Source organism: Rhinolophus sinicus, chromosome 3 (assembly GCF_057876585.1).
Source record: "Rhinolophus sinicus isolate RSI-liver-muscle chromosome 3, RSI-T2T, whole genome shotgun sequence".
Lineage (NCBI taxonomy): Eukaryota > Metazoa > Chordata > Mammalia > Chiroptera > Rhinolophidae > Rhinolophus > Rhinolophus sinicus.
Genome location: NC_142503.1, coordinates 104,632,716 through 104,660,678, shown reverse-complemented (window position 1 = coordinate 104,660,678; position 27,963 = coordinate 104,632,716). Strand labels below are relative to the sequence as shown.

The 27,963-nt window shown below is 43.5% G+C and overlaps 1 protein-coding gene across 2 annotated transcripts in view; it reads left to right on the top strand.

Moving 5' to 3' along the window:
- THSD4 (thrombospondin type 1 domain containing 4) overlaps window positions 1–27,963 on the top strand; it is a 583,467-nt gene that overhangs the window by 456,845 nt on the left and 98,659 nt on the right. For both annotated transcript variants that reach the window (XM_074328210.2, XM_019736037.3), the window contains one exon: window positions 15,188–15,392. In XM_074328210.2, the coding sequence (XP_074184311.2) occupies window positions 15,188–15,392 (205 nt within the window). The remainder of the gene's footprint in view (window positions 1–15,187; window positions 15,393–27,963) is intronic.

Sequence of the window (27,963 nt, the reverse complement as noted above, 5' to 3'; positions counted from 1 at the left end):
TTTGTAATACCTTTCTCTGGTTTTGGAATCAGGGTAATGGTGGCCTCATAAAATGAGCTTGGGAGCCTTCCCTTTTCTTGGATTTTTTGGAATAGTTTGAGGAGAATAGGTGTTAATTCTTTTTTGAATGTTTGGTAAAATTCACCTGTGAGTCCATCTCGTCCAGGACTTTTGTTTGTTGGGAGACTGTTGACTACTGATTCAATTTCATTGGTAATAATTGGTCTGTTCAGATTATCTGTTTCTTTTTTATTCAGCCTTGGAAGATTTTATGCTTCTAGAATGTACCCATTTCTTCCAGATTGTCCAGTTTGTTGGTTTATAGTTCCTCAGAGTATTTTCTTAAAAATTTTTGTATATCTGTGATGTTGGTAGTCACTTCTCCTCTTTCATTTCAGATTTTATTTATTTGGGTCCTCTCTTTTTTTCACTATGAGTCTGGTTAAAGTTTTGTCAGTTTTGTTTTTCTTTTCCAAAAAAACAGCTCTTGGTGTCATTTATCTTTTGTATTGTTGTTTTAGTCTCCATTTCATTTATTTCCACTCTGATCTTTATTATTTCCTTCTTTGTACTCACTTTGGGTTTTGTTTGCTGTTCTTTTTCCAGGTCCCTTAGGTGTAAAGTTAGACTGTTGATTTGAAATGTTTCTTGTTTCTTTAAGTAGACCCGCATTGCTATGAATTTCCCTCTTAGGACTGCTTTTGCTGTGTCCCATAGATTTGGAGTCATGTGTTTTCGTTTTCATTTGTCTCAAGGTAGCTTTTGATTTCTTCCTTGAGCTCATTGTTGACCCATTCATTATTTAGTAGCATGTTATTTATTCTCCCTGTATTTTTGTGTTTTTCAAGTTTTTTCTTGTAATTTCATTTTAGTTTCATAGCACTGTAGTCAGAGAAGATGCTTGATATGATTTCAGCCTTCTTAAGTTTATTGAGTCTTGTTTTATGGCTTAACATGTGGTCTATCTTGGAAAATGTTTCATGTGTACTTGAAAAGAATGTATATTCTGCAGCTTTGGTGTGAAATGCTCTAAAAATTTCAATTAAATCCATCTGGTCTGGTGTGTCATTTAAAGCTGCTGTATCCATATTTATTTTCTGTCTGGAGGATCTGTCCACTGGTGTCAGTGGGTTGTTAAAGTCCCCACCATGATTGTGTTACTGTTAATCTCTGCCTTGGTGTCTGTCAATACTTGTTTTATATATTTAGGTGCTCCTATGTTGGGTGCATAGATGTTTATTAGGGTTATGTCCTCTTATTGGATTGATCCCTTTATTATTATATAATGTCCTTCTTTGTCTTTTATTGTAGTCTTCATTTTAAAGTCTATTTTGTCTGATATAAGTATTGCCACCCCAGCTTTTTTCTTATTTCCACTTGCATGTAATATCTTTTTCCATCCCTTTACTTTCAGTCTGTATGTGTCTTTCCTCTGAAGTGGGTCTCTTAAAGACAATATATGCATGGGTCTTGTTTTCTTATCCATTCAGCTACCCTGTGTCTTTTGATTGGAGCATTTAATCTATTTAAATTTAAAGTGATTATTGATAGGTACATAGTTTTTGCCATTTTATTATTCATATTTTTGAACTTCATTTGTTTTCTCCTTTCTTCTGCTTAAAGAAGTCCTTTTAACATTTCTCGTAATATTGGTTTGGTGGTGATGAATTCCTTTAGCTTTTTCTTTTCTGGGAAGCTCTTTATCTTTCCTTCACTTTTAACTGATAGCCTTGCTGGGTGCAGTAGTCTTGGTTGTAGGCCCTAGTTTTTCATCACTTTGAATACTTCCTTCCACTCCCTTCAGGCCTGCAAAGTTTCTGTTGAGAAATCAGCTGATAATCTTGCAGGAGCTCCCTTGTAAGTAACTAATTGTCTTTCTCTTGCTGCTTTTAGGATTCTCTCTTTGTCTTTAACCTTTGACATTTTGTGATGTGCTTTGGTGTGGGCTTGTTTGGGTTCATCTTGATTGGGACTCTGTGCTTCTTGGACTTGTATGTCTATTTCCTTCAGCTCGGGGAAGTTTTCAGTCGTTATTTATTCAAATAGGTTCTCGATCCTTTGCTCCCTCTCTTCTCCTTCTGGTACTCCTACGCTTGGTATTGTCCCACAAGTCCCTTAAACTATTGTCATTTTTTAAATTCTTTTTGCTGTTCTGATTGGTTGTTTTCTGCTACCTTGTCTTCTAAATCGCTGATTCGATCCTTTGCTTCATCTAGTCTGCTGTTGATTCCTTCTAGTGTATTCTTCATTTCAGTTATTGTATTCTTTACTGATTACTGGTTCGTTTGTATGGTATTTTGTTTTTGTTTTTTTATGGTTTCTATGTCCTTCTTTATACTTGCTAGCTCTTCATTAAAATTCTCATTAAGTTCCTTAAGCATTCTTGTAACCAATGTTTTAAACTCTATCTCTGGTAGGTTGGTTGCCTCCATCTCATTTAGTTCTATTTATGGAGATTTCTCCTGTTCTTTTATTTGGGACTGTTTTTTTGTCTCCTCATTCTAGCTGCCACTCTGTGTTTGCTTCTATGTATTAGGTAAATCTCCTCTGTCTCTCAGTCTTTGCCGGGTGGCTTTATGTAGTATGTGTCCTGTGTGGTCCAGTGATGCAGTCTCCCTGATCATGTGTGTGTGTTCCAGGAGTGTTCCTTGAGTGTGTTGTGTGTGTTCTCCTGTTGTAGTTGAGACTTGATTGCTTTTGGTGCATCAGTGGATTGGATTGACTCCCAGGCTGACTGATGGTAAAGATTGGCTAAGCCCACAGTGTTGGAGCTGCTGTGTGGGGGCTGACCACTCAAAGGAGGATTTACCCCCACAGGCTCTTGTGCCTGTTGAGACCCCCCCCCTTTAGGTGTGCCACTGTGGGGCTAACCAGGTAGTGCTCTGGTGTGGTCTGAAGCTGGCTTCTGGGTGTGTTGTTTCTGATGTCTCTTGGGAGGGGCCTCCATGCAGGCCAATTTCAGCTTTGCCTGTGAATGGCCTGTGGATACCTGGTAGGAGCCACAAAGCTATATGTGTTTGATTAGCTACTGCTCATGCTGGACCTGGTGGCATGTGGGGGTGGCCTCACTGTGAACCAAGGCTGGCTGCCACCAGTTGTGGGCCCGGGGAAGATTAGAAAAAGGCCCTGGGACCCCTAGGCCTATTGCCACATGCCAGCTGCTTGTACAGCTGTTGAAAGAGCCTCCTTAAGTGAGTGGGCTGGCCTGGTTGATCTTGTGTTAAGAGTGTCCTCGGCGATCCATCATTAGCTGGGTGGGGCAGAGTCCCAGGGAGTCATGAGACATGGTCAGTGGTTTTTATAAAGTTAATGTAGATTCAGTTCTCACACCAGTGCCTGGCCTCTGACCACTTTGCACAGTGTCCCAAGAACACTGCAGCCAGCTACTGCTCATCTCAGAGAGTGCCTGGCCTGTGACCACTTTGTAAAACACCCTTAGACACTGCAGTCAGCCACTACTTGCCTCAGGCTCACAAATCCCCAAGAGCTTTCCAAGAGTGGCTGCAGTGCAGGTTTTGGGTCACTGTCTACCACCAAAATATCTCCGGGCTGTTGCAAGCTGTCCACTGCTACAAAAGGCCTCCACAGCTTGTAGGCCATGGCCAGCTACCCAGATGCCCAGAGTGCCCCTTGCAATGAAGTTCTATGTGGATGGGGTGGAGTTCCAGTGAATTAAGGAATATGGTCAGTGGTTTCTACAAAACCAATGCAGTCTCGGTTCCTACACCAGTGCTGGGCACACAGCCATCCAGCAAAAATGCCCCGAGAACACCACGACTAGCCACCACCCGTCTCAGGCCTGCAGTTTCCCAAGAGCTGCCCAAGAGATGCTGGGGCACATGTCTTGAGTTATCCCCCACCAGCAAATGTTTCCTGGGCTGTCCATCACTGCAGAAGAGCTTCTACAGCCTGTGGGGTGGGGCCAGCAGCCCAGCAGTCAAGAGTGTCCTGCGCGATGTAGCACCATCTGTGTGAGGGGCAGGGACCCAGGGCTTCACAAAGGTGGCACACATGCTCGGATTCCACCAGACCAATGCAGTCCAAGACTTGGCCCTTTGGGGGAGGGCTCAACACTGAAAAGATAGCACCCACCTGTAGGCCACACATGTGTCAGGCTCCACACAGGGACCACAATGGCTCCTGTCCCTCCAGCTCTTGACCCCAAAGCCACACAAGTCAGTCATTCCTTGTACATCCCTGGGCCTCCCGAGTTGCTGCCCCTCCAGCAGAGACCAGGCAAGTACACACAAGCAAGTCAGTCTTTGTGTGGGCTCTACAAGAGGAGATCTGGGTTTCCAGCTCCCCTCCACCCCACCCAGTCAGACAGACAGAGTCCTCTCTGATTTTCACTGCCAGAGGCGGTGGTAACTCCTCTTCCTGGCACAGGATCCCAGGCTTGGGAGCCTGGCATGGGGCTGAGACCCCTCCCTCTTCAAGAGGGACCTCTGCCATGGAGGGTCCCTCCCAGTATTTAACCATTATCTGTGGGCTTGGGGTGGCCTCTTCTTTATATCCTTGGTTATAGGGGTCCTGTTCAGCTAGACTTCAGATAATTCTTGAGGTTGATTGTTCTATAATTAATTTGTAATTTTGGTGTGATCCAGGGATGCAGTATGTATAGCATTTACCTAATCCACCATCTTGAGCCCCAAATTCCCAAGATTTCTAATAGGCTCTAAGCTGATGCCTATGAAGGTCCTACAATTAAGTTTGCGAACTCATCCTAGAAAAAAATGCTGCATACCTTATTGCCAAATATCATTACAGTCACCTTCAAAGTACTGCCCTTGGGAAGTTATGCACCGATGCCAACACCTAGTCCACCCTTCAAGGAGATTTTAGAACTCTTTTTCTAGAATGACCATCAGAGCTGTCATCGTATTACCCTTGATGTCCTGAATGTCATCAAAATGTCTTCCTTTCAATATTTCCTTTATCTTTGTGTAAAGGAAGAAGTCACTGGGGGCCAGATCAGGTGAGTAGGGAAGGTGTTCCAATATAGTTATTTGTTTACTGGCTAAAAACTCCCTCCCAGACAGTGCCCTGTGAGCTGGTACATTGTCATGATGCAAGAGCCATGAATTGTTGGCAAAAAGTTCAGGTCACCTAACTTTTTCACGCAGCCTTTTCAGCACTTTCAAATAGTAAACTTGGTTACCTGTGTGTCCAGTTGGTACAAATTCATGATGAATAATCCCTCTGATATCAGAAAAGGTCAGCAGCATCGTTGCAACAAAGTTCATGAACTTAATTGTCAGACCTTGTGTGCTGCTGGTTCATGGACAACACTGAGTAACACGTAGCTAGACAAGATCAAATAAGGCTTATTATTTTTTATTTTAAATGACAAAAAAAAGCAAAGGAGGATAAAATACACTTTGGAAAGATTCTCATCCAAAATGCTAAAATAAAAATGTTGAGGGTGCTATAGGAAAGTTCCAGTGGGAGAAGGAGAGAGGGAATTAATATGACTGAGTTCAGTGAATAAATTAGTGATTGACAAGATCCCCACTCGGACCCTCACTCTAAGATGACTCCGTTAAAAGCCTGGCCTGCAGCAAAGCTTCTGCCTGAAACAGGCTCCTGTTCTAGGTTCCCAGACCTCAAAGTCGTCCTTACTTCACCTTCCCTAGACCGCCCTTCTTCAGTCCATTGGCCATTCCTTCAGCATAAACTTGGTGCCCCTGCCCCCCATTCTAATTCCATCTCTGGTCCAGAGCCCCATCCTTCTGTCCCCATCTCAGTGCAGTTGTCTGTGTGCATCTGGACCTCCAGTCTCTTCCACCTCCAATCCATTGCCTGTGCTAACCAAGCATCTTCCCAAACCAGCATTTCAGTTTGCCATTCCCCCAGTCAAGAGTCTTGGGATTCGAGCCTTTTCTTTCATCATCTCCCCCCACCCACCAAGCCAATCTTCTCAGCAGTCCCTGAAGATTACCCTGTGACATCTAAAAAGCCATGTAACCCTCAAAGTTTAATTCATGTACACAGGTTTTTAAGCATTTTCCTGACCATTCTCGGAAAAAAGGCCTGAATATTCCTCCCACATTTTTAAATGCTCCACAAAAACATTTTGAGACATGAAAGTCATATCTTAACACCGTATCTTAACAACCTGGCAGAAGCGTGCACATAGGAGCACAATAAAAGCAGTCGGCCTGAGTTACTGAGTCCACCCTTCTTGTTTTTCTCAGCTGTCATTCCTGTAATTATTTTACCAATGTTTCCTGTCCCTAAACGAATTGCTTAGGTGAGTATTCTTCTGGGAAGGCTTGTAGGTGCCATCTTGTGGAGTAAAATGCAAACAGGCACGTTTGGAGATAGGCTGTATGTCAAGGAAATGACAAAGACACACGCATGGGTCTCCATCATTACCTTCCAGTGGCTCGATTCACCTCCAGTCCTCTGAGAGCCTCTGGTTGTGACCCACACCTGTGGACACGGGTGTCTGTGCCCAGGAGGCTGTGTCGCTCGGTCGGGCCAGTGTGTAAGCAGCCTCCACCCTGGAGCAGAGTTCATCAACCCAGTGCTGTTTTGCTGGTAGTATGGCTTCCAGAACTTTGCCAGTGTAGACAGTATCTCTGATCCTAGCCCTGACCCCTTAGCAACTCAAACCCACAGCCTCTGTCAAACCCATCCCATAGGGTGCCGGCCCCTCCTGGGGCCCCACAGAGTTGTGATAGTATCTGATCAGATATTTTAAACAGAGAATTCACCGTACAACCCTACACATTAAGAAGTCCATGGGTTTCTACTATTCAATACAAAAAGATGCGTACCTTACTTTCATGATAGAGCATTTGTCATTCTTGTAATTCATTCCATGCCCCCAGCCCCAATTTCAGTGCATCCGAGAGGAAGATCATGAAAATGACGCACTGGAATTTTAGAGTTTGGAAAACCCCTCTCTCCCAGGAAAGACAACCTCAGCGTGGGGCAGAGGTGGGGGTAATTCTCCTACAGCATGTGAAAGCTTTCCTCTCAGGGCTCCTTTCTTTAGATTTGTAAACCTCACTGCAGTTGATTCTTCTCAATTATATCCTATAAGAACGCCAACATTTTCTTCTAGTTGAGTCACTTGGTAAGGTGCTGTTCTCTAATGAAATAGGATGAGGTACTGAAAAGCGACAACCAGTTTGATTAAAACCAGATCACTAGTTTCACAATTGCCATCATTAAAGAAGCCAAAATACCTTTGGACCACTTCTTCCCTTCAAATGAATGACATTGTCAGTTTGTTTCCCATTGATTCCTGCCTGCAATTTAATTGTGTCCACATAAAGCAGATTCATCTGACTTCAGACGTGGTGGGAGCCTTCACATCAGGGCTTCAGCTCTTTTTCTAAGAAACAGCTTAGCACCAGAGAGATGATCCAGTTCGAGAAGCAAATTGGTCCTGTGACTTTGATCTCTGGAGTCCTCAATTAGCTGTTCTTTCATTCAAAACACTCTTTCTGCTGTATGCTGGCACTGTGCTCTTTCCAGTACCTAATCCTGCTCATACTGGTTAAGCCAAAAGGCAAGCTTAAAGAACTCTAGAAGACTACTGGTTAGCCCCATGGCAGTGCGGAAATCATGTTAAAGCTGGATAATTGAGTATCCTTGGCTCGTTGAGTATCCTTCTCTGACATCTACCAAGTACTGTTTCTGCACTTCTGTGGAATTGCCGTTGTTTTTAAAGCTTCTGGGGGACCTGTCGTGTACCCCTGGGTGTCCCATGAGCTTTAGATTAATTAGAGCAGTGATTCTCAGCTGAGGGTGATTTTGTTCCTGCAGGGGACATGTGGCAATATCTGAAGACATTTTTGTTTGTCATACTGAGGGACAGGGGTGCTACTGGCATCTAGTGAGTAAAAGCCAACCGTCCTCCAATGCACAAGTAGCCTCCACAGCAAAGAACTGTCTGGTCCAGAATATCACTTGAGACAGGGTTGAGAATCCCTGGCCATGAGGACGAGAGAGGGTTGGGGTGCGGGAGGGGGAGACCCCGGGCTTCCACACCCCACCAACCGCTCCTCAACCAGAGCAGTCCTGCTTTTCTCATTTTATATCTTGGAGTCCTATGTTTCTACATGACGTTTTGTTTGAAATGATTGGTTTTGTTCCTGCTTAAAAAAAAAAAAATTGAAGACTACTATGGTAGCAGATGACAGCTCCTTGCCTTCTGTCCGACAGTTGAGACACATTAGGACAAACAAACTGGACGTCTGTGTACAGGATGAGGACAAGCAGGTGTGACTTTGGAAGCGTCACCTGGAGCCTTAGTCGTAGCTGCACAGGGCTCAGCACATCTGCCGTTCGACATTTACACATCGCGTGGAAGGGTAGAATTGTGTCTGCCTTTCAGTTTAGACCAGGGCGGTGGCATTCGTTCCTGTAAAGTGCTAAATCATAAATATTCTCAGCTTTGTGGGCCATACTATCTCAGTGTGGGGACAGAGTCCCAGAGAGCAGTTTCCAGGCTCTCGGCCTCACGTGGAAAGGTGCTGGCTCAGGTAGTAGATGGCCGTCAGCTGTGACTGGTTGGTCATCAGCTATAACCAGTTAGCCATTGGCTATTGATATAACTGCCATGACGTGTTGGTTGGTTGGTTGGTTGGTTGGTTGGTTGGTTGGTTGGTTGGTTGGTTGGCAGGCAGAGAAATGGACAGCAGATTGCAGATTGCGTTGCTCCTATTTCCTGTGTCTCTAACCCAGCCACCAAGGAGGATATAGTGGTATGACTCCCCTATCTGTGGCTTCGTGGGTGTTCCTTTTGGGCCTCACCATGTCCTGCATTCTTATGTGGGGAGCGGGACCAGAGACCCCACATAACACCCTGCATGACACTCTGTCACAATTACTCCACCCTGTGTTGTAACACAAGAGCAGGCCTAGACAGTAAGTAAATAAATGGGCCTGTTTGTGTTCCAATAAATCTTTATTTACAAAGACAAGTAGTAGGTCAGGTTTGGCCTGTGGGCTGTAGGTTGCCGACCCCTGATTTAAACCCTAAGTAGAAACCATGTTTGTTTTGCCTTCATGTCTCCCCGCCTAACAGCATATTGACACATAGTAGGGGTTGCCTCAGGGAGCAGTGGTCAATCATGCAGGCACAACACCAGAAGGTTTTCATGAGAATGACTGGAAAACGATCCATCCAGTTTTTTGCAGAGAATTCCTATATGTTTAACTGTTTCCCTATGTTGCACATTTAAGATGTTTCCAATTTCTTTATTAATAATAATACCGTGAAGAGCCCCATACAGAAATTGTTGGCCTCGTTTCTTATAATTTCCTTAGATAAATTCCTAGAAGAAGGATTAGTGGGTCAAACAGTATATATTGCTAAATTGCTTTCCAGGAAGGTGGTATTGATCTACATTCCTAACAGTAATAAGAGGGAGATATTTATCATATGCAGAGGATTTCTTTCAACAGAATGTCATGAATAAAAGTTTTGGCATCCATATGCATTTCCACAAATTAGCTCAGTGTAAATTGATGTTAGTTACTAATCATTTTAATAATAACATTCTCCCATACTATTGTGACAGCATGATTAAGGCACGTTGTTTTACCTGTTGTTACCATCTAGCCAACCAGCTGTTACCAACTAGCCAACTCTCTGGTGTGTTTACTGAGCACACACAGACACATCTGCTTCCCATCAGAGAATCAGAAGCTCCACTATCTGCACGCCTGGCACCGGCCTACCTACCCACCCTGATGGACCAACGCCTCCTGCCTGTGAAATTCACCACCAAACATGTCATCCAGATTGCTCATTTCCCTCAGGAAATTTCATTTAGGTTAATTTTGGCACACAATTGGAGGGCAATTCTTGAGCAATTTCTCTTGGGATGGCTTGCGATATGTAAAATTTTCCTACACCATGTTACAAAAATCACTGGAAGGATACTAAGGATATCTGATAGTTTTTCAATCGCCTGTGTAACAGCAAGAAATCTCTCTTTTGAACTGCAGAACACGGTGAGCAAAACAAACCATGAAATAAGGTAAAGCAGGGAGCAAACGTTCTTTTCCACCAGATGCTGTTGGAGCGGTAAGGATGAGGGGCTGTAGAAGGTGTCTGACCCTTGTGGCAAACCTTGGCCTTTTCTTAGCTCTTCAGACTTTTCTACATTTCTCCAAATGAAGAAGACAGAATCTGTGACTGAGAAGTAATAGAAAGTGTTAGAGAAATACCGTCCAAGTGGTTATGTGATGATGGGATTTACTTAGACGTGGATAGATTCCAGATGAAACCAATATATAAAGACAATGATACAAAAGCAAAAACAAAAATAAGAACAGCATTTTCTGAGAAGTCACCCTATTAGAGCCTGCTGCTAAGTAAGCGCCTTTCGTGCTTACCTCATCTGAGCCCCCCAACAGTGCCCTCAGGTAGACCTGGTACCATCCCCAGCCGCAGATAAAGAAACCACAGCTCGCAGCTCAGCTCTGAGCGGCTAATTCACATGTCCAAAGTACCGACCTCCCAAGTGGGAGAGCCAGCATGTGACCCAGGTCCAGCAGATGCTAGTGCCACTGAAGCTCCCACTGATGACCCTTGGGCAGTGCTCCTGAGTTTGGAGACAGGCCAGCACTATGGTCATCCCCACCAGAAACCAAATGACCAGCCTCCTGATGATACATAAACCAGAATTCAGGCCAGATCCATCCCCGGGCACTGTCTCCTATGAGATCTGAATGTGGTGGAAATGCTTTCAGTGCCAGCCCCCGAGGGAAGTGACCCGTCCAGCATCACACAGCAAGTCAGGGACTGGGCCAGGGCTACACCAGGTTTCCTGGTTCCCAGTCCAGCATTCTTTCCATCATGCCAACTGCTTTTGCTATTAAATGACATCAACTCCCCTTATCAATGACATGGCCATGTTTTAGAGGAGAATGCCAGCTGCTTTAAAGAAATATGTGATACAATGTCATAGGACTACACACCGAGAAAATGTGGCAAAATCCAAATACGGTTTCCCCTTGAGTTAATGCATCGTCCTGACGGCAGGGCTCCATGGACGTGGTTTTGACAATGTGCTGTGCTTTGGTGAGATATTATCATTAGAGGAGGCTGGGTAAAGGGTCCCTGAAACTCTGTACTGCTTTTGCAACTTCTTATGAGTCTTCAGCTATTTCAAAATAAAAACTTGTAACAATAAAAAATGTAATGGGAAGATGAGCTAAAATACGTAGTCATTCACTGTGTGTAAAGTATAGGGTTAAAACAGCTGATGTGGGAGAGACAGATGTGGTTGGTGCTTCATTACGTTGGAGGAGGAGAATGGCAGTCGCTTCTGGGCCAGGGTCTCACTGAGACCATGGTGACAGTGCCTTCAGCTTGTTCTTCTGCACCTAGGTCACCGCTACCAGCCACTCCTTTGCCAACGCTGGAACCCACAGCGTGACCTCTGATCCTTTGGGGGGGGGTTTTGCATAATGGTTAAAAGCATTGGGTTTTGGCTTCAAATCCCAGCTCCAGCTCTTGCCTGCAGCATGGCCTTGGGCCAGATACCTAACCTCTCTGCTAAATCTTAGTTTCCTGCAGTCTTCAGCAACCTCACAGGTTGTTTTTAAGATTCAATGAGAAGAATACATGTTTGGAGGAGCTGGACTGGAGGACAGACTTGGTCAATGTAAATACGACAATGCTTAGGAGGATGGGACGAGGAGGAAGTGGGGAGAAGAGGAGGGCAGAGGTCCAGGCTTCCTCTTCTCCCCCAGCTGATCAGTCACAAAAGTCTGTTCATTTTTCTTCCTAAGTACCTCTCACGTCCTCGTCACTCCATCACCATTCCCCTAGTTCAGTCTGGGACGTTGCAACATCCTCCACACTTTATGTACCCTCTTATTAATGAACAACTTTCTAAAAGAGAGTTGATCCAGCAGGACACAGAATGCAGGGCTCCTCTTGCCCAATGGCTTCTGAGTATCCATACACGTGTCTCACCACCCCAGTTCACCTCCAATTCCCAAAGACAAGACCTGAGTGTGATTCAGCCTGGGCTTTCCTCTCCCGCCTGCCTAGTGGTCATTCAACAACGTCAGTGATGAAATGCATGTTTACATGTTTAGATCCTGCCATGGCTGGTTCCTCTTGTCATTCGGTCCTGGCCCAAAAGTCACTTCTTTAGCCACGCCCTGCCTGGACACGCAATCCAAGTTTTCCCTTATTATATCATCTGCTCCTCACGACAGCCCTGTGTGGGAGAAGGGACAGTTGTCAGATATGTAATTGCCTAAAAGTAAAGATCTTGACTGCCTGTTGTCTGCCCTGTTGTCCTTGTGGAGTTGTGCCTCCTGCTTTGGGAAGTACATATGGAGCATTTGGCAACTCCACGGCACCCAGTCTCTCAAGGACCCTGGGTCAGCACTAGAACCCTGGAAGTGTGCTCCATCAGCTTTGTGTCATCGCTCAGGGAAGGTTTACACACCCCTTGTTCTGATTTCTCTCTTGAGTGAACCCTGGGCACTCAGAACCCTGAAGAGACAGGATGTCTCCCCTTTAGTTCTTGGCACCAATGGCATGGCCATACACTTCACTGACGCCAAACCCAGGTTACCGGCCGTCTAGCAGGAAAAACTGTGGCAGCCCTCTCTCCCCACGTCTAGATTCATCCAGAGTGACCGTGCTGTGCAGGAAATCTGGTGGGAGGGTGGGTATCCATTGAGCTGTGCAAAGCATTTTAACATAATGTCTGATTCACAAGATAAAATGGTGTTTTGTCTGTGTCTGTGGTTGTCTGAAGCCGTCCATGACTGTGTAATTTCCTTGATCACCCCATTCTAACTGGGCTGAGGCCTGAGGATTGAGGCAATGTCTGTCCCATTTTTGGCAACTCTTGTTCACTCCCTACCTTTTGTTTGCAAGAGAAAGAGACTCATTAGACTGCCTGTTCTCGCCACTCGAGGACCCACCCACACTACAGCCCAAAGTACCATCAGAAAAGCAAATCTGAGCATAGCCCTCCGTTCTTCAGACGTCCAGTGGTTGCTGATGCTGTCGTATAAAATTCAGATTCTTCACCCTGGCAAATGAGATTCTTGACAAATTCAGCCGAGTGCTCCAGCCTCATTTCATCCCTCCCAGCAACCCTACCCTTCAGCATGTCAGTCTGTGAACATGCCTTCTTACTGCTGACCTCCAGAGGGTTAATTCCTACTGCCACGTCTGCATGCACGTTGGTGCCTCTGCCTGCAGCGCCCCATAAGAATGAGCTCCATCTGGGACAAGTGGAGGCCAGGGGTAGCAGGAATGGCCCCGATAGGTGGGGAAAGGGAGGAGAGTGAGATGTTGCTAAACAGGGCAGGGAGTGAGTGCTGACCTGCTTTTCTGTCCAGCTTCCCCATCGTGAGAGAACCATCTCCTTCATTCTGTTAGAATCTTGCTTTGGCAACATGGATCTACTTTCCAAAATCTCTGTGGGTGGTTGCATTTTTTTTATTTTTTTTATTTATTTATTTATTTTTTTGCTTCGAAGGAGAACCAAGGAGGGTGGGGCAGTGGAAATCATGCACAGAAAGCTTTTTTTTTTAATTTTTCTGCTAAAATGTGCATGGGGCGGGGGCAAGAAATATTTGAGGGAGGAGAAATAAATAGCAAACAAGACATTTCAAGAGGCTAATTAGATATGGATGAATATATTGAGATGATGCTCTGTCATTGTCAGAAATAATGTTTTACAGAGAAGCTATTTGTGAAGAGAGACCAGTTATTATTGATGGACTAATGTGCACTCCGGAATATGGAAGTGATCACGCAGACCTATAGTGCCTGCAGAAAGACGTCAATCAAACGTGAAGTGGGAGGGGAAAGAATGGACGCCTTCCGACTTGCCTCTGCCTGTAGGATTTGACCTGTAGGACCCACATGAACAGACCCAGGGTTGTTTAACAAAATCAAAAGTGGACTTTGAATGGTTTGCTGACCACTTTGTCCGCCCCTGCTCCCCCAGATGAGGTCTGATGATTGTTCTTAGGTTTCAAGCACTAACACAAGCCTGTGATTTAGCAAACATATGTCTGAAGTTTTAGAATTCCATTCTGATTTCAAGTACCATTCCCTATCCCCATAACTCAGTGAAATCTGTCATCCAATATTTCATTGTCCAAACTACATTCACTCACTTCCATCTGCCTGAGGAAATGTGACAGAGTTCTTTGCTCGTACCACATGTCCCAGTTTTGGATCCAGAAAGCACGATTGAGAGCTCTGTGGAATCAGCTCCAGAAGTGGGAAAGGATTTCTTGAAGACTGCTCCATTCTGGTCCAGGGTTTAATTTTTTATGCAAAATAAAATTGCTCAATCGAAAGCATGAATGGGGAGGGGGGGATGAAGCAAAAATAAAAAACACCTTGGAATGAGTAATGGGAAGATTCTTTGGGGGAGGAAATGCGGGAAAGTCAGAGTTCTTTTAAACACTGGTGAGACTGCCTGTGCAATCTGTGTGCGCCCCTTAATTAGACGTGTATTACCCAGTGTGCTGGTGTTTCTGGCCCCTGCTTCCCCAGTACCCTTCTGCCCTGGGAAAGTGCTTTGGGGGAGCCAAGCAAAAGCCCTGCTGCTCAGCTCCTCAGGGCCACAATGACCAGTGGGGACCCAGATCTCAACCAATTGATCTACTTCCTAAGAAACTGCGCCTGAGGACACTATTTTGGAGGGTACTTTGTTGAATGTTTATATCGTCTGTTCTTTAGAAGACTTGGTAATAAAGCCCAATTTTAGGTGCGGCACTTGTCATGGTCCCCAAGAATTTCTTCACATAAAAATCCCTGCAAGGTCCAGCCTCTCCTCTCTCCATGTCCAAGAGGGGGATGGATTTGTGGGACCTCACTGTCCATATCCCCACACTCTCCCCATCCCATTTCCCTGCATTATTTTTCTCCTGCTCATTTACCACCACCAAAGGCACTATTTTGTTTCCTTGTCCTGTTTACTGTCTGTGGCCCCCACTCTGCCCCTAGAATGTACATTTCACGTGTGCCTAGAAAAGACGAGCCCTCCCCAGGGAAGGTGCTCCTTGAATGTCTATTGCGTGAAGGGAAGAATGAACTTGCTCATCTGCAGGAGCCGAATGGGGTTGGGGGGAAGTCAATCCCAGCCCCACCAGTAGATCTGCGGCCCTCTCCCCTTCTTCCCCGGATGTTCCTGATAGATGCTACAAGAGTCTTCTGTTTTCTACCTCTTTGCAGAGCATCGGCTGTGACGACTACCTGGGCTCCGACAAAGTGGTGGACAAATGCGGGGTGTGCGGAGGCGACAACACGGGCTGCCAGGTGGTGTCCGGCGTGTTTAAGCATGCCCTCACCAGCCTGGGCTACCATCGCGTTGTTGAGATCCCCCAAGGAGCCACCAAAATCAACATCACCGAGATGCACAAGAGCAACAATTATTTGGGTAAGTTTGATCTTCCAGAGGAAACCATCTGTCCCAGCCAGGAGGTTCATCCCTCCAGGATCGTGGGATGAACACAGTGGTACCCAGAGGTCCGCCAACGCGTAGAAGGTGTCACTGGGAATGCCAAAGCATCCCCTCCCCCTCGAAATGCGAAGCTTGGGTAGAGAAAGTTTAAAAAGCCCTACTTGCTAGTAAATGTTTAATATCTACACGTGTAAACCAGCCTTTGCTCCTTCCAAGAGAAACATGGTTATGAATTCAATAATTGGCTAAATCATTTCTCTGAGATGGGGGAGCCTCTTTGAAAAGCCAAGAGATCTGCCAGTCGTTTGTTCTGTTGGGGATTGAGGTGGCCGGGGGCATTTGATGATCCTGTGTGGACCCTCACTCCGTGGGGTTCTAAAGCAAAGGGCATTTTTCTCTTCTTTCTACCTCATCTTCCTGGGGAAACGGTATCTTCTGAACAGCTGCAGAGCCCCTCAGCTATCATTCTGGGCAATATCATCAATATTGAGAGGGTGTTTTAAACCCATTTTCCTGCAAAAAGAGATCTTTGTTGATACTTCCTTCTTGGTTTCTGGCTGATTGCACTTTATGCAAAGCGATTGAAGTCTTACAGATTAATGTTTACCAATTTCTAATTCAAGTAAGCACGTATAAATCAGTTAACAAAATACTATAAGGAAAGCAATTTCTTAAAGTCAGTTAAGGAACAAGAGTCATTTTTGTATTGTAATTATTTATTGAACAGGAACTTAAATAGCACAGGTACTATTCTTAGTGCTTCACGTTATTAGATCATTGAATGTTCTCAGCAGCCCTAGGGCGTAGGAATTTTCCCCTCCCCATTTTATAGATAAGGAAACAGGCACAGAGAGATTGTGTAACGTGCCACAGTCACACAGCAAGGGCGGGGGAAGTGTGGTAGTCTACCAAGAGGTAACACCCAGGAGAAGGTCTCAGAACCAAGTTCTGATCTGTCATTGGCTGTGCAGCAGTCAGTGGCTGCAGCAGTTGAGAGATCATTTATTTTGCAAATTTCGAGTTGCAGGCTCACCCCAGAGGATAACTCCAGACCCGAGAACGCCAAGTTCTATAGCTCTTCCTTCTCTCCCCAGCCAAATGCAACCGAGCTTAGCTTCACTTAGTTTTATTGGCAGGGGGAGGAAAGAATGGCAAATGGGAATTCAAGACAAACCCTTAGTTAAAGTGGAAAGCTGTTTGTTGCATTTGCTCTGGCAAACCCAGGAGCCAACAAAGTGACCATAAGCCTGAATTCCCAGTAAATGGTTGGTGTGTTATTTTTAGTTGCAAACAATGTCCTCCTTTCTATTGTACTATTAGGAAATCACATCTCCATAAACATCCTGTCTCCTAGAATGGAAAATGTTCTTGAGGGATTATTTGAGGTGTGAATGTGTTGAAATACACCAGCAAACAATGCCACTTTTTATGAGCTTTGTGTTGTTTTAAGTTTTCCCTGCTTTGAATTAGTCCTATTCAGCAAAGGGTTTTAAAGCTGTGCCTTCTGAAAATAAAACAGATATCCTGGGTGAATAGTCCACTGGATGTCTGAACAGAAACTTCTCTCAGCGATGGATGGACTAAGAATCTTGACCTTATAAGTATTCACGAGAATCAATAGGATAACAGATATTCAGGACTCAGCAGAGCCCCTGGCACTTATTAGCAACTGACAAATATTCGTTCCCTTTCTTTTATCTCAGAGAGCTTGTTAGTAGTCAAAGCTTCATGGAATCAAAATTCCATCTCCCCCTAACAAAGATGAAGAGGAGGCAGAGGAGAATGGAAGTACCCCGAGTCAATGGAAGGGGGATTTAGAAAGTCAAGTTCAATTTCCTATGCCCAGAGACCAGTGGGGTGCATGAGGAATCCAGAGTCCATGGCAATAATACATGATGCCACATGGGCAAAGGAGGGAGAGTGGAAACAGAAGAGCAGGCTTTAGTGAGGGAGGTTCCAAAGGTGATGAACAGGAGCTTCTGTCTGTTTCTTTTTCTTCTTTTTTCCTTTTTTCATTCAGATATAATTCACATCCTATAAAATTCACCCTTTTAAAGTATACAGTGCTTTGGATGGTCTTTTTCTCATCACAGGCATTCTCTTTACCTATCCAATTTATCCTGCTAAATCTCCTGTTCTGTGAAGTCTGTATATTTTTAATGTTAAACTGCATGGGATTGCTTAAGATTATGTATAAGTCATTACAGCACAGATCTATCTAGCTATTTTTGAACTATCCAGTGACTGTTTTTTATATTACACATTTTCAAACATTGAAACATTTTCTCAAAGAGATATGTGATGGGTTTCTCCACTGTTTTCCAGGTAATGACGAAAGTTGTAGTTTTCTTACCTTGTCATTTCTGCTGTATTTTGTATAAAAATTTGACTTGGTTCACAAAATTGGTTTGGCTCTTGACATACATTTATTTGTTCAGCAGAATAGGCAATACAGAGGAAATGAATAGTTCAAATTTGTGGCATTTCTTTGTAAAAATGCACAACTTTAACCAATTTTGTTCAGTGGCCCTGTTGTTTTCCAGAATTACCTTTAGTTATTTGTAATGCAACTCAAACTTTCATTGTGAAATACTTCCTTGTCTTTTCTTTTAATTTTTATTGGGGAATATTGGGAAACAGTGTGTTTCTCCAGGGCCCATCAGCTCCAAGTCGTTGTCTTTCAGTTTAGTTGTGGGGGGCGCAGCTCAGCTCCAAGTCAAGTCGTTGTTTTCACTCTAGTTGTGGAAGGCGCAGCTCACTGGCTCATGTGGGAATCGAACCGGCAACCTGGGTGCTATGAGCCCTGCGCTCTAACCAACTGAGCCAGCGGGCTGCCCCGATACTTCGTGTTTTTTAATGACCCAACTCTCCAAACATGATAAAGACAGAAAGTAGATTTCTATAAAAACAGAGGGACTTGTGTTATTAGTGCTGGAGAAGATGGTTTAATCAGCTCATTTGAAAACATTTTCTTAAACCGTCAGTATTTACATGACCTACCCTAGCTCACTCAGTTAATAATAGTAGTCATTCTGTATGAATAGATAGCTCTTTGTCTCTAAGCATTTTTACATGCATGGTCTTCTGACTTTTAAAACTGGACATTCTTGATTTTGCTTGCTTCAGAAAAGATTTGGAGTTAGTTTCTAAAGATGTAATTATAGAGTTAGGCTATGAAAATTGAAATTTAAAAATGAAAAACTACATAGAAGAAGGAAACGTGTGTACCAAAAGCACTGGCTAATATGTAAGTAGTGATGGCACATTCAACCTGACTCTGAGTTTATAGTTTAATTTGGTTTGGCCATCAAGAAGTGGGCTGGCTAGACTCAGATTCTGAAGGCTGAGTTCTGGCCCTGGCCCTGCTGTAACTCACAGAGGAACTGGCCCATTCAGACGAGGGCCCGGGGTCAGGGGCGGGGTTGGGTGGGGGTGGGGGGACAGGCCAGCTCAGCACTCCATGCTGCTGGCTGTTTCTCTGAGCAAAGCTGGAGAAACTATAACATTTTTTGGTGCACAGAGTTCTGGAAGTAAGGTGTTTGTCTCACTTTAGTTTGGAAACCAATGAAATTCTATAGAATTGAGCTCTACTTTTCAGTGGAGTAGTCAATTTGAATTTGTTCACATGCTACAATATATAGTTGGTGGTTTATAGATTCCTCCATCTTTTTTTCTTTTAATGGAAAAGACTTTGGAATCCCTGTATCTGTTGTAGGCTATGTGTATGTATTCTCCTTTTGGACATGAGTTATTCTGAACCCTGTTCTTTGGCAATAATTTAAATCTAATGTTATTAAAATGATTGATATTTTATATTACTTGCCTCTTCCTTAATAATATGTAAAATTATTTTAGCTGAAATATAAAAGTTTGGCATAGCTCAGCCTGTTCGGTTTACTAATGTCATTATGTAACAGTTAAGAAATCAGACATAAAAGCATACCAAGCAAAAGCTTGATTCTACAAGACATGTTCTACCTGCCAACATGCTATACTGTCATGAGCTTTAGACTTGGAAGGGATTTTTTAAAGGTCTGTAATCTTTTTAAAATAAACTGGCAATATCTTTACTTTTAAGCATGTCAAAAGTTTTAAATAGTAATAATGGTCAGCATTTTAAATATCAGGTATCATGGATCATCTATAATTTGCATCTATAAATAAACCTTTATTTATTATTAGTTAAACAAATTTTTTTTCGTGTGCATTATAAAAATTTTGAACAGTACAGATGATATAGAGCAAAAAGATGAAATTTTTCCTTCGTGCCAACCGCATGCTTGATCCACCGCCTTCAAATGGAAAGACAGATAAACGACCACTTGTCACAGTTCCGTGGGTATCCTCCAGTCCTTTGTGAAAGTACGAATAAGTATATTTGTTCTAAAATTCATATTACTGCACACATTTTTTGCAATTTGCTTCTTATTTTAACATCACGATATTCTTTCATATTAATACATATAAAGTTTATTCATTATTTTGTGAGTGTAGAACATTCCATACAAAGGATGTAACACCACTTAAGTTTTTCGGGATGGTTAGATTGTCTCCAGTTTTCTAATATTATAAATAATACTTTAGATTTTTGGTTCAAGATGGCAGCCTGAGTACATGCGTTCTTCTTCCCTTCGTCCCAAGATTCCCTCAAAATGATAGTAAAGGAATAACAAAGGATATGACCTATGACCACCAAGAAAACAGGACGGGGGCATCTGTTAAATGATTTAAACACATTTCTGGCAGACAAAGGGCAAATAGAAGCATGTTCCGTAACGGAGCAGAGGAGGTCAGAGCCTAGGTGGCAGAGGGGACCGTGATGAGGGGGGCCGGCCTGCATGCAGAGCTTCAGGAGCCTGAGTCCGGGTGCAAGGGAAAGTGGGAGGGGAGAATGCAGCTGAAAAATGGGAGAATAATTAAAAAACCTTCAGCTGAACAGGCACCCCAGCACACACACTCAGAACACTGGCATCTACCTCCCTGTCCAAAAGCAGAAGGGAACTGGGGCGTGGGTGAGAGTACGGGTGCTCCAAGAACTCACTCTTCATTCTGGAAGTGGAGGAGGGAGCACCTTAGTGACAGGCACCCCATTCTCTCACCCTATAGAACTTGGCCTATTAACAGGTTCTGCCGCTATGTACAAAGTTCTCAGGCAGCCTTTCCATCGCTTTTGTCTCTAATATCAATGGATAACTGAAAATAACATGGATGGACAACCAAGGATCACTAGACATTCTTTAGAAGCCTATAACGTGTAAGAGAAAACCCAAATAAATAACTGGAAAAGTTGTTTCTAGAAGAAATACAACAAATTCTTGGAGAAGAAAACTTAGTTCTCACTAACAAGTAATGCTTCCATGACTCTCCAAATACGTATGTCCTTTCATACTTATATAAATATTGCTACACTCCTACAAATAGGACTTATAGGTCAAATGGCATGAACACTTAAAATTCTGAAAAATAAAGCAAAATTCCTCTCCAAAGTAGCTGTTCTAATTTATACCCCCACCAAAAGTACATGAAAGAACCCTTTTCACCACACCCTCACCAACACTAAATATTATGAAGTTACTTCACTTTTAGCATATGTTTTTATCTGCACTTTCCTGACCACTCATTTTTATCATTATTTGTACTCGTATGAATTTGGTATTTTGAAATTGTGTTTGTACTTTTCTCACTGATTTTGAGAACTCATATATGTTATGAATAATAATCATTTTCTGTTTGTATGCATATTAGTCTTTCTCTTGTGTTTTGCCTCTGCTTATGATATCTATTACTCTGTGCAGAAAAATTTTAATCTTTTTCTTTTCATTGGTCAAATCTGTCAATCTTTTTTATATGACTAATATGTTTTGTCTTACTTTGAAAGACCTGCCCACTTCCAACGTTATAAAATTATTATCTAATATTTTATTCTATTACTTTTATAATCATATTTTATGTTTAAATATTTAATCTCTTTGAAATTAATTTGTGTGTGGTGTGAGTTAGGGATCTAACTTTCTTTTTCCAAATAGATAGTTGTCCCAACACTATTGAATTTCCCCCACTGATTTGAAATACCATCTCTACTGTATATTAAATACAGATGTATGTAGATATACCTGTGGATCCTCAGTTCAGGTCCACTGATCGATTTGTATCTTCCTACTTCAGTACCATATTGTTTTCATTTCTGTGGTTTTATATGTTTTATTCTTTTTAGGTCAACTCTCTGCCTCCTCGCCAATTCCCTACCCAAACACTTTTTTTCCCTAAATTTTCTCACACTTGCTCTACCTACTTTTTAAAATCCGTAAAACTTCTATTGAGATTTTAATCGATATTGCAATAAACTTATGGATTAATTTGAAGAGGAAAAATTGTCTTCACAATATTGACTCTTTTGATTTAGGAGCATAGTATATGTCCTCACTTTATGTTGTTTAACAATATTTCTCTATCTAGACTTTACATATGTTTTATTAGGTTTATTCCTAGGTATTTTACAGCTTTTGCTAGTATGGTATAAGATCTTTATTTCCATTATATTTCCAATTAGTCACACTGGTGTATGTTGTCAGTTTATTTTATATATTTATTTTGTACCTTACTAGACTCTTTTAACCATCCTACTAGTTTTTCAGTTATTTGATATGGATTTTCTAGATGGAAAAATCTTGTGATCTATAGATAATAATAATGTCCTCTTCCTTTGCAGTCTTCTCACTCTTACTTCTTTCTTGTCTTGTATGCAGAGGCTCGACCTCTAAACGTTTTGGAATCACCATAGTGATCGTGAGCGTCCTTAGCCTGTTTCTGACAATGAGAACGCTTCTAATAGATGTTTGCTGAAGTTTCTGGTAGATACTTTTTATCAAAGTAAGGAATTTTCTTTCTGTAACTAGATTTTAAGGGTTTTTATTAGAACATGCTCTTGCTTTTGTTTTGTCCCCAATGGCTAATTATCCTTAGTTGTCAATTTATATTTATGCAGTTGATGTTTATTTATTATAGGTACATTAAGTGGGTTTCCTCCAGTTATTGCAATGGACTGACTGTTTATACCCACCCCCCAAATTCATATGTTGAAATCCTACCCCCCAAGATGGTGGTATTAGGAGGTGGGGCCTTTGGGAGGTGATTAGGTCATGAGAGCTGAGCCTTCATGAATGAGATTAGTGCCCTGATAAAAGAGGTCCCTTCTGCCATGTCAGGTTACAAGGAAAAGACAGCTTTCTGGGAAGCGGGCTCTCACCAGACACAGAATCTGCTGGCACCTTTATCTTGTACAGCACGTCCTCAAATAATGTCTTTTCATTCAGCATTGTTTCATTCAACATCACCTTGTTATAACGTTGATGAGATGCCGTAAGAACTTAACGCTTCTTTATATCAATTAACCTATGGTAAAATTGGTTTTGTTATGTGTCATTTCACTTAAAGTCTCAGAACCTATCAACGACATTGAGTGAGGACTTACTGTACGTCCCAGCCCCCAGAACTGTGAGAAATAAATGTCTATTGTTTACAAGCCACCTAGTCTGTGGTATTTTGTTGTAACAGCCCGGACAGGCTAGGACAGTTCCCTACATCTGATTCTGCAACAGGCCATTCCTTCACATGGAGCAGACCCCAGCACGCAGGCAGTTGGCTCTCAGACATGTTTCCTGTGAGTGTGCATGGGCCAGGGGCAGACAGGGAGTAGAATCAAAACCACTGGCTCTTAGGGGTATGCAAGGATTCAATAGAATTATAAACATGAAGCCTCTAGCATGACAAGACTTTAATACATATTTTCCCTCCCTTACCCCAAGGCTCCAATATTTATGAATGACTGCTTAACAAAGCTCTAGTTTTCCTTGTACTGGCGAAATACAAATATAGCCTTCTCTTCCATCCCACTGCCAGAAGCCTCCCGGATGATGCAGACTTCAGTGTGAAATGTTGCACCTTTCTTCTCAGACTTCAAAAGCCCACCTAATTGAACTCAGTTGCTCTGGTTGTGTGTCCTCATGGCTTCTGCACCCCACTGTCTCTCTTGGAGTAGTTCCTTCTTCCCAGGAGAACAAAAAGAGACTCACAGTGGACAGGTCAGTTTAGTGTCTCCCCTGTGCCGACTCATTCTAATCAGAAAATGGTTTCTTTAGGGTATAAATTTACAATCACGTGTCTACCCATTCCCCCCCAGCTGCAGCCAGTGCTCTGAGCAGCATTCCTCTGCCCCCGCTACTGCCTGGCCTCCAGTGCTTGCCTGGCCTTGTCTTCCATGTACCGTCCAGCACTGCCTATGGAGACTGCCCTCTGCAGAACTGCCATTTCTGTCTGGGATGGTCTCGGACAAGTCTCTCAACATTTCTGAGATTCAGTTTCCTCGTAGGTAAAGTAGGAAAACCATTGCAATTTCATGGAGCTGCTGACTTTAAACGAGAGATGTATGTAAAATACCTAGCACCTTAGATGCACTCAATAACTGTTAGTTTCCTGGTCTCCCTAGGTCAGGGGTTCTCACCCTGGCTGCACACCAGAATCACAGGAGGCATGGTATTTGAGGCCTATTTGAAATATGCCAATGCCTGGCTCCCCCCTGTGGATTTAATCGGTCTGGGGCAAGATTGGGTATCGGGATTTGTTTGAGCTCCCTAGGTCATTCCAATGTTCTTACAGGATACAGGACCATTTCCTTATACAGAGGGTCTCAATTCAGGGCTATTCCCCCCTCCCCATACATGTGGCACTATCTGGAGACGTCTTCGATTGTTACAACTAGGACAGGGGTTGCTCCTGACATCTGGTGAAGAAAGGTCAGGGATGCTGCTGAGCGCCCTACAATGCACAGGAGAGCCCCACGACAAAGAATTATCCAGCCCCAAATGTCAGTAATGTACAATGAGAAACCCTGGCCTGTGTAATCACTAAGATGCTTTTTGGTGCTAAAGTTTCACGAGTCACTTATTTCAGAATGATGTCTTAATAATAATAAATGTCTAAGGTGCTATGGGAATGACTGTTTTATCCACCATTACGTTTGCACTTATCAGCTCCCTCTGAATTCTTACTTTCCAAGCCAAGCCCCCTCCTTCAGTTGACTTTCAATATTTCACTCAATCTGTTTGGCGGTGGTCCCCTGGGTTGCAGCCCCAGCACAGAAGTACCTGCTTTTCTGGAATTCAGACCCTTGCTTGCTTTCTTAATATATGGCAGGAGCATAAAAGACAGATGGAGAAAAGGAAAAGCAAAGAGAGTAAGAGTTTTCCTTTGGACTCCCCATGGGACTTTGACCTTATCTGCGGTTTGGCACTTACCATGTTTTATTGCAATTTATCTATTTAGATGTCTGATCCCGCCAGTTAGTCTAGGCCCTCCTGGAAGACAAACATTCCTGTTTTACATTCCTTCTCTCGAGTACCCTCCACGTGCCCGCACCTATGCTGAGAAGCAGACATACAGACATCTAGACAGGCCCGGCTCTCCTGAGGTGACACAGTGTTGTGAAGCCCGTGTGGGGCAAAGCTTAAACACCTTGATCACATATGTCGCTCGCAGACTGTCGGAATCCCCGTCTGCCTCCTTCATGTAATAGTCCCTGAGCTCGCACAGTGGGAGGGGCGGGGTGCTTGTATCTGCACTGTTAGCTGACGACACTGCCCCCAGCTTGGCTGAGGGACCCGCTAAGGTGAACAATTTGTGAGGGGCTGAGTCAGGAGCCAAATCCAGGCACAGCCCTTCCTCATGACTTACATTCTATGTATGTGCCCCTGGTCATTGGCAAATGAAATGTGGCTGGAGGGTGGGGGTTGGGGGAGAACCTGGGCCTCCTGCCTCCCCCCACCATTAGAAGAAAGATATGCCCTCACTCCTTATAGCCTTTTGTCCCCTTCACACTGTTCCATCCCTGCCCCCACTATTACCTCAAACTTGATTTAAATCGTTTGGCCTACCCTCCCCTGGCGAATCCTTGGACTAGGTTGCCATAGTTAACAGTTTAGTCACTAGACTTACGCCATCTGCCTCAGCAGAGTTCTTCTGAAACTAGCATCTAAAAGAACATCCAGCTCTTAAAAAGAGCAGAACATTTTGGAGAAATGAAACAATGTATACACATTTTAAGAAAGGAAAACTATATTAAAATTGTAATACTCAATATATAGCAATAACAAAAGATGAATACAAGTTAAGTTTGACCTCTGTAATTACAAAAGGTGCTCAAAGTGGTTACCATCAGCGTCCAGACACTTCTGATTACGGTGAACTACTGCTTGAGCAACGCTGACCAAAGTGTCCACTTGTATACATTGTTTTGGCACCCCCAGTAAATATCATTAAATTTCTTATTTTAATGATTTTAAATATAAAACTCAGTGGCATTAAGTACACTCATGATGCTGTACAACTATCACCACTATCTATTTCCAGAACTTTTCCATCACCCCAAAGTTATAACTAATGAACAGTAATTACCCATTTCCCCGATCCCAAACCCCTGGTGACCTCTGTTCTACTTTCTGTCTCATGAATTTGCCTATTCTATGTACCTCATGCAAGTGAAATCATACTTGTCCTTTTGTTTCTGGATTATTTCACTTACCATGCAGTCAAGTTTCATCCATGTTGGAGCAAGTGTCAGAAATGTATTCTTTTTTATGGATACACCACATTTTGTTACCCACTCATCTGCTCATGGACAGTTGGGTTGTTTCCACCTTTTGGCTGTTGTGAATAACGCTGCTATACAGGTATCTGTTTGAGTCCTTACTCTCAGTTTACTTGGGTACATACGTAGGAGTGGAATCGCTGGGTCATACAGTCATTCTGTGTTTGACTTTCTGAGGAACCGCCAAACTTTTCCTATATCCACCAGCAACACTGGGGGTTCCAGTTTCTCCACATCCTTGCTAACACGTCAGTCGTGTTTTTACAAGTATTTAAGCAGATGATAGGACAGTACCAGTGGTCTGCTTGTGAACCGCAGGACAGAATGCCGAGATGGGCTTTGTGACCTCCTCCGATACCTGCTGCAGGTAGTGGCAGCCTCGGGAGATGGTCTAACCACAAACACACACCTCAGGGCGCCGTCCTGACTCCTGGCTGCAGGGCCCTGATCACAGGAGAGAAGGTGATCACCAAGCAGCTGGTTTGTTAGTTGGACTCAGTTCTCACCTTTTCTTCAGCCACTAACTTTTATGATTCCTATCAAAACCAAATCTTCACAAAACAAAGGTCCCCTGCCAAGGCGCCTGTGAGCTCTGGGAAGAAGCCGTTGTTTGTTTTCATGCTCCTGGACCGAACTTTGCATTAGGACTTTCTTCTCCCCTAGTGTCTGACAGAGCGCTTCCCTTTGATTCAGGAAAGCTCTGATGTCCTTCCAGTTGTTTGCGTGGGCTCTCTTTTCACTTTCACTGTCACTCTGCCTTAAAAGATTTCACATCTGCTGGACCGAAGTGAGCCCTGCTTTTTACTTAGCTCCCCATTGCCCGGAAATGTAAGACTAGGTGTGCCTGTTTGCACTTGGATTTGCCTTTGGTTTTGTGGGAGATAGCTAAGCTGCGATTTGTTTTTACTTTTGATTGCATCGCCTGTTTCAGACATAAGTAAAGTGTCCACACCTGCTTTCCTCCACCTGATGGGATGCTTTGCTCAAATTCAGGAAACAGCTGTTGAGCTCAAGTCGGGATCATAGATTTCGATGGGAGTGGTTTGACAGCCCTGTCCCTGCAGACAGAGTAACATTTTCTCCCAGCTCGTGCTGGGCGGCAGCACCTCCAGACAGCATCTAGAGCAGGGCTGCTAATCGCTCCCAGATCTCCTGCGTGGATTAGAGTGAATGCTCAGAACCTGTTACCTGTGAGTGCAGCGTGGGTAATGCTATCCCACATCCGTCCATCCCCTAAGCCATTTGCAAATGCCTCAAAACCTTCCCTCTTTGAGTCAAGGTCAGGCTTTGCAACGTGCTAGATCACTGAGCTCCCAATGAAGGAATTAATACAAGTTAAGCCTCAAGAAGGAGTACCTAAGGTTTAAACAACATTGAGTAAACATGGCTGACTTCGCGAAAGAGAAGTGATAGCTGAGAAAACAATAACATCAAGGTTTTCTTAACCAGCAGCAGGGGCCGCCCACCCTTTGCTTCTGCAAGGTCATTGCTGTCTTCTGGAATGTCCCTCACTTTCTCTCCAGGGTTATAGCTTCAGAAATTGGAAATCTGCCTTCTAGGAGCATCACCTTCCTCTCCTGGTCTCACCTTCCCGCAGGACAAATCGAGGACCCTTTTCCTTCTCTCATTAAGCAGAACTCCAGTCAGATCCTACTCTTCTTCTGAAACTTTAATTCTTGCTAATAAATCCCTGAAGGGGTGAGATTTGAAGATAAGCCTCCTTTCAAGCCTTCTGACTATGGGCTGCCTCTATTAGCTCTTCTTCAGCTGTTTTAGCCAAGCACTAAGAGCTCTTAGAAGAACTCTGGGCATCTCCCAATTCTCCTCTGCCCTTTCGCCAAGCTAAGTACTATTCCTTGAATTAGAGGTCATATAAATGTCAATATAGGAAAGGTCCACTCCTTC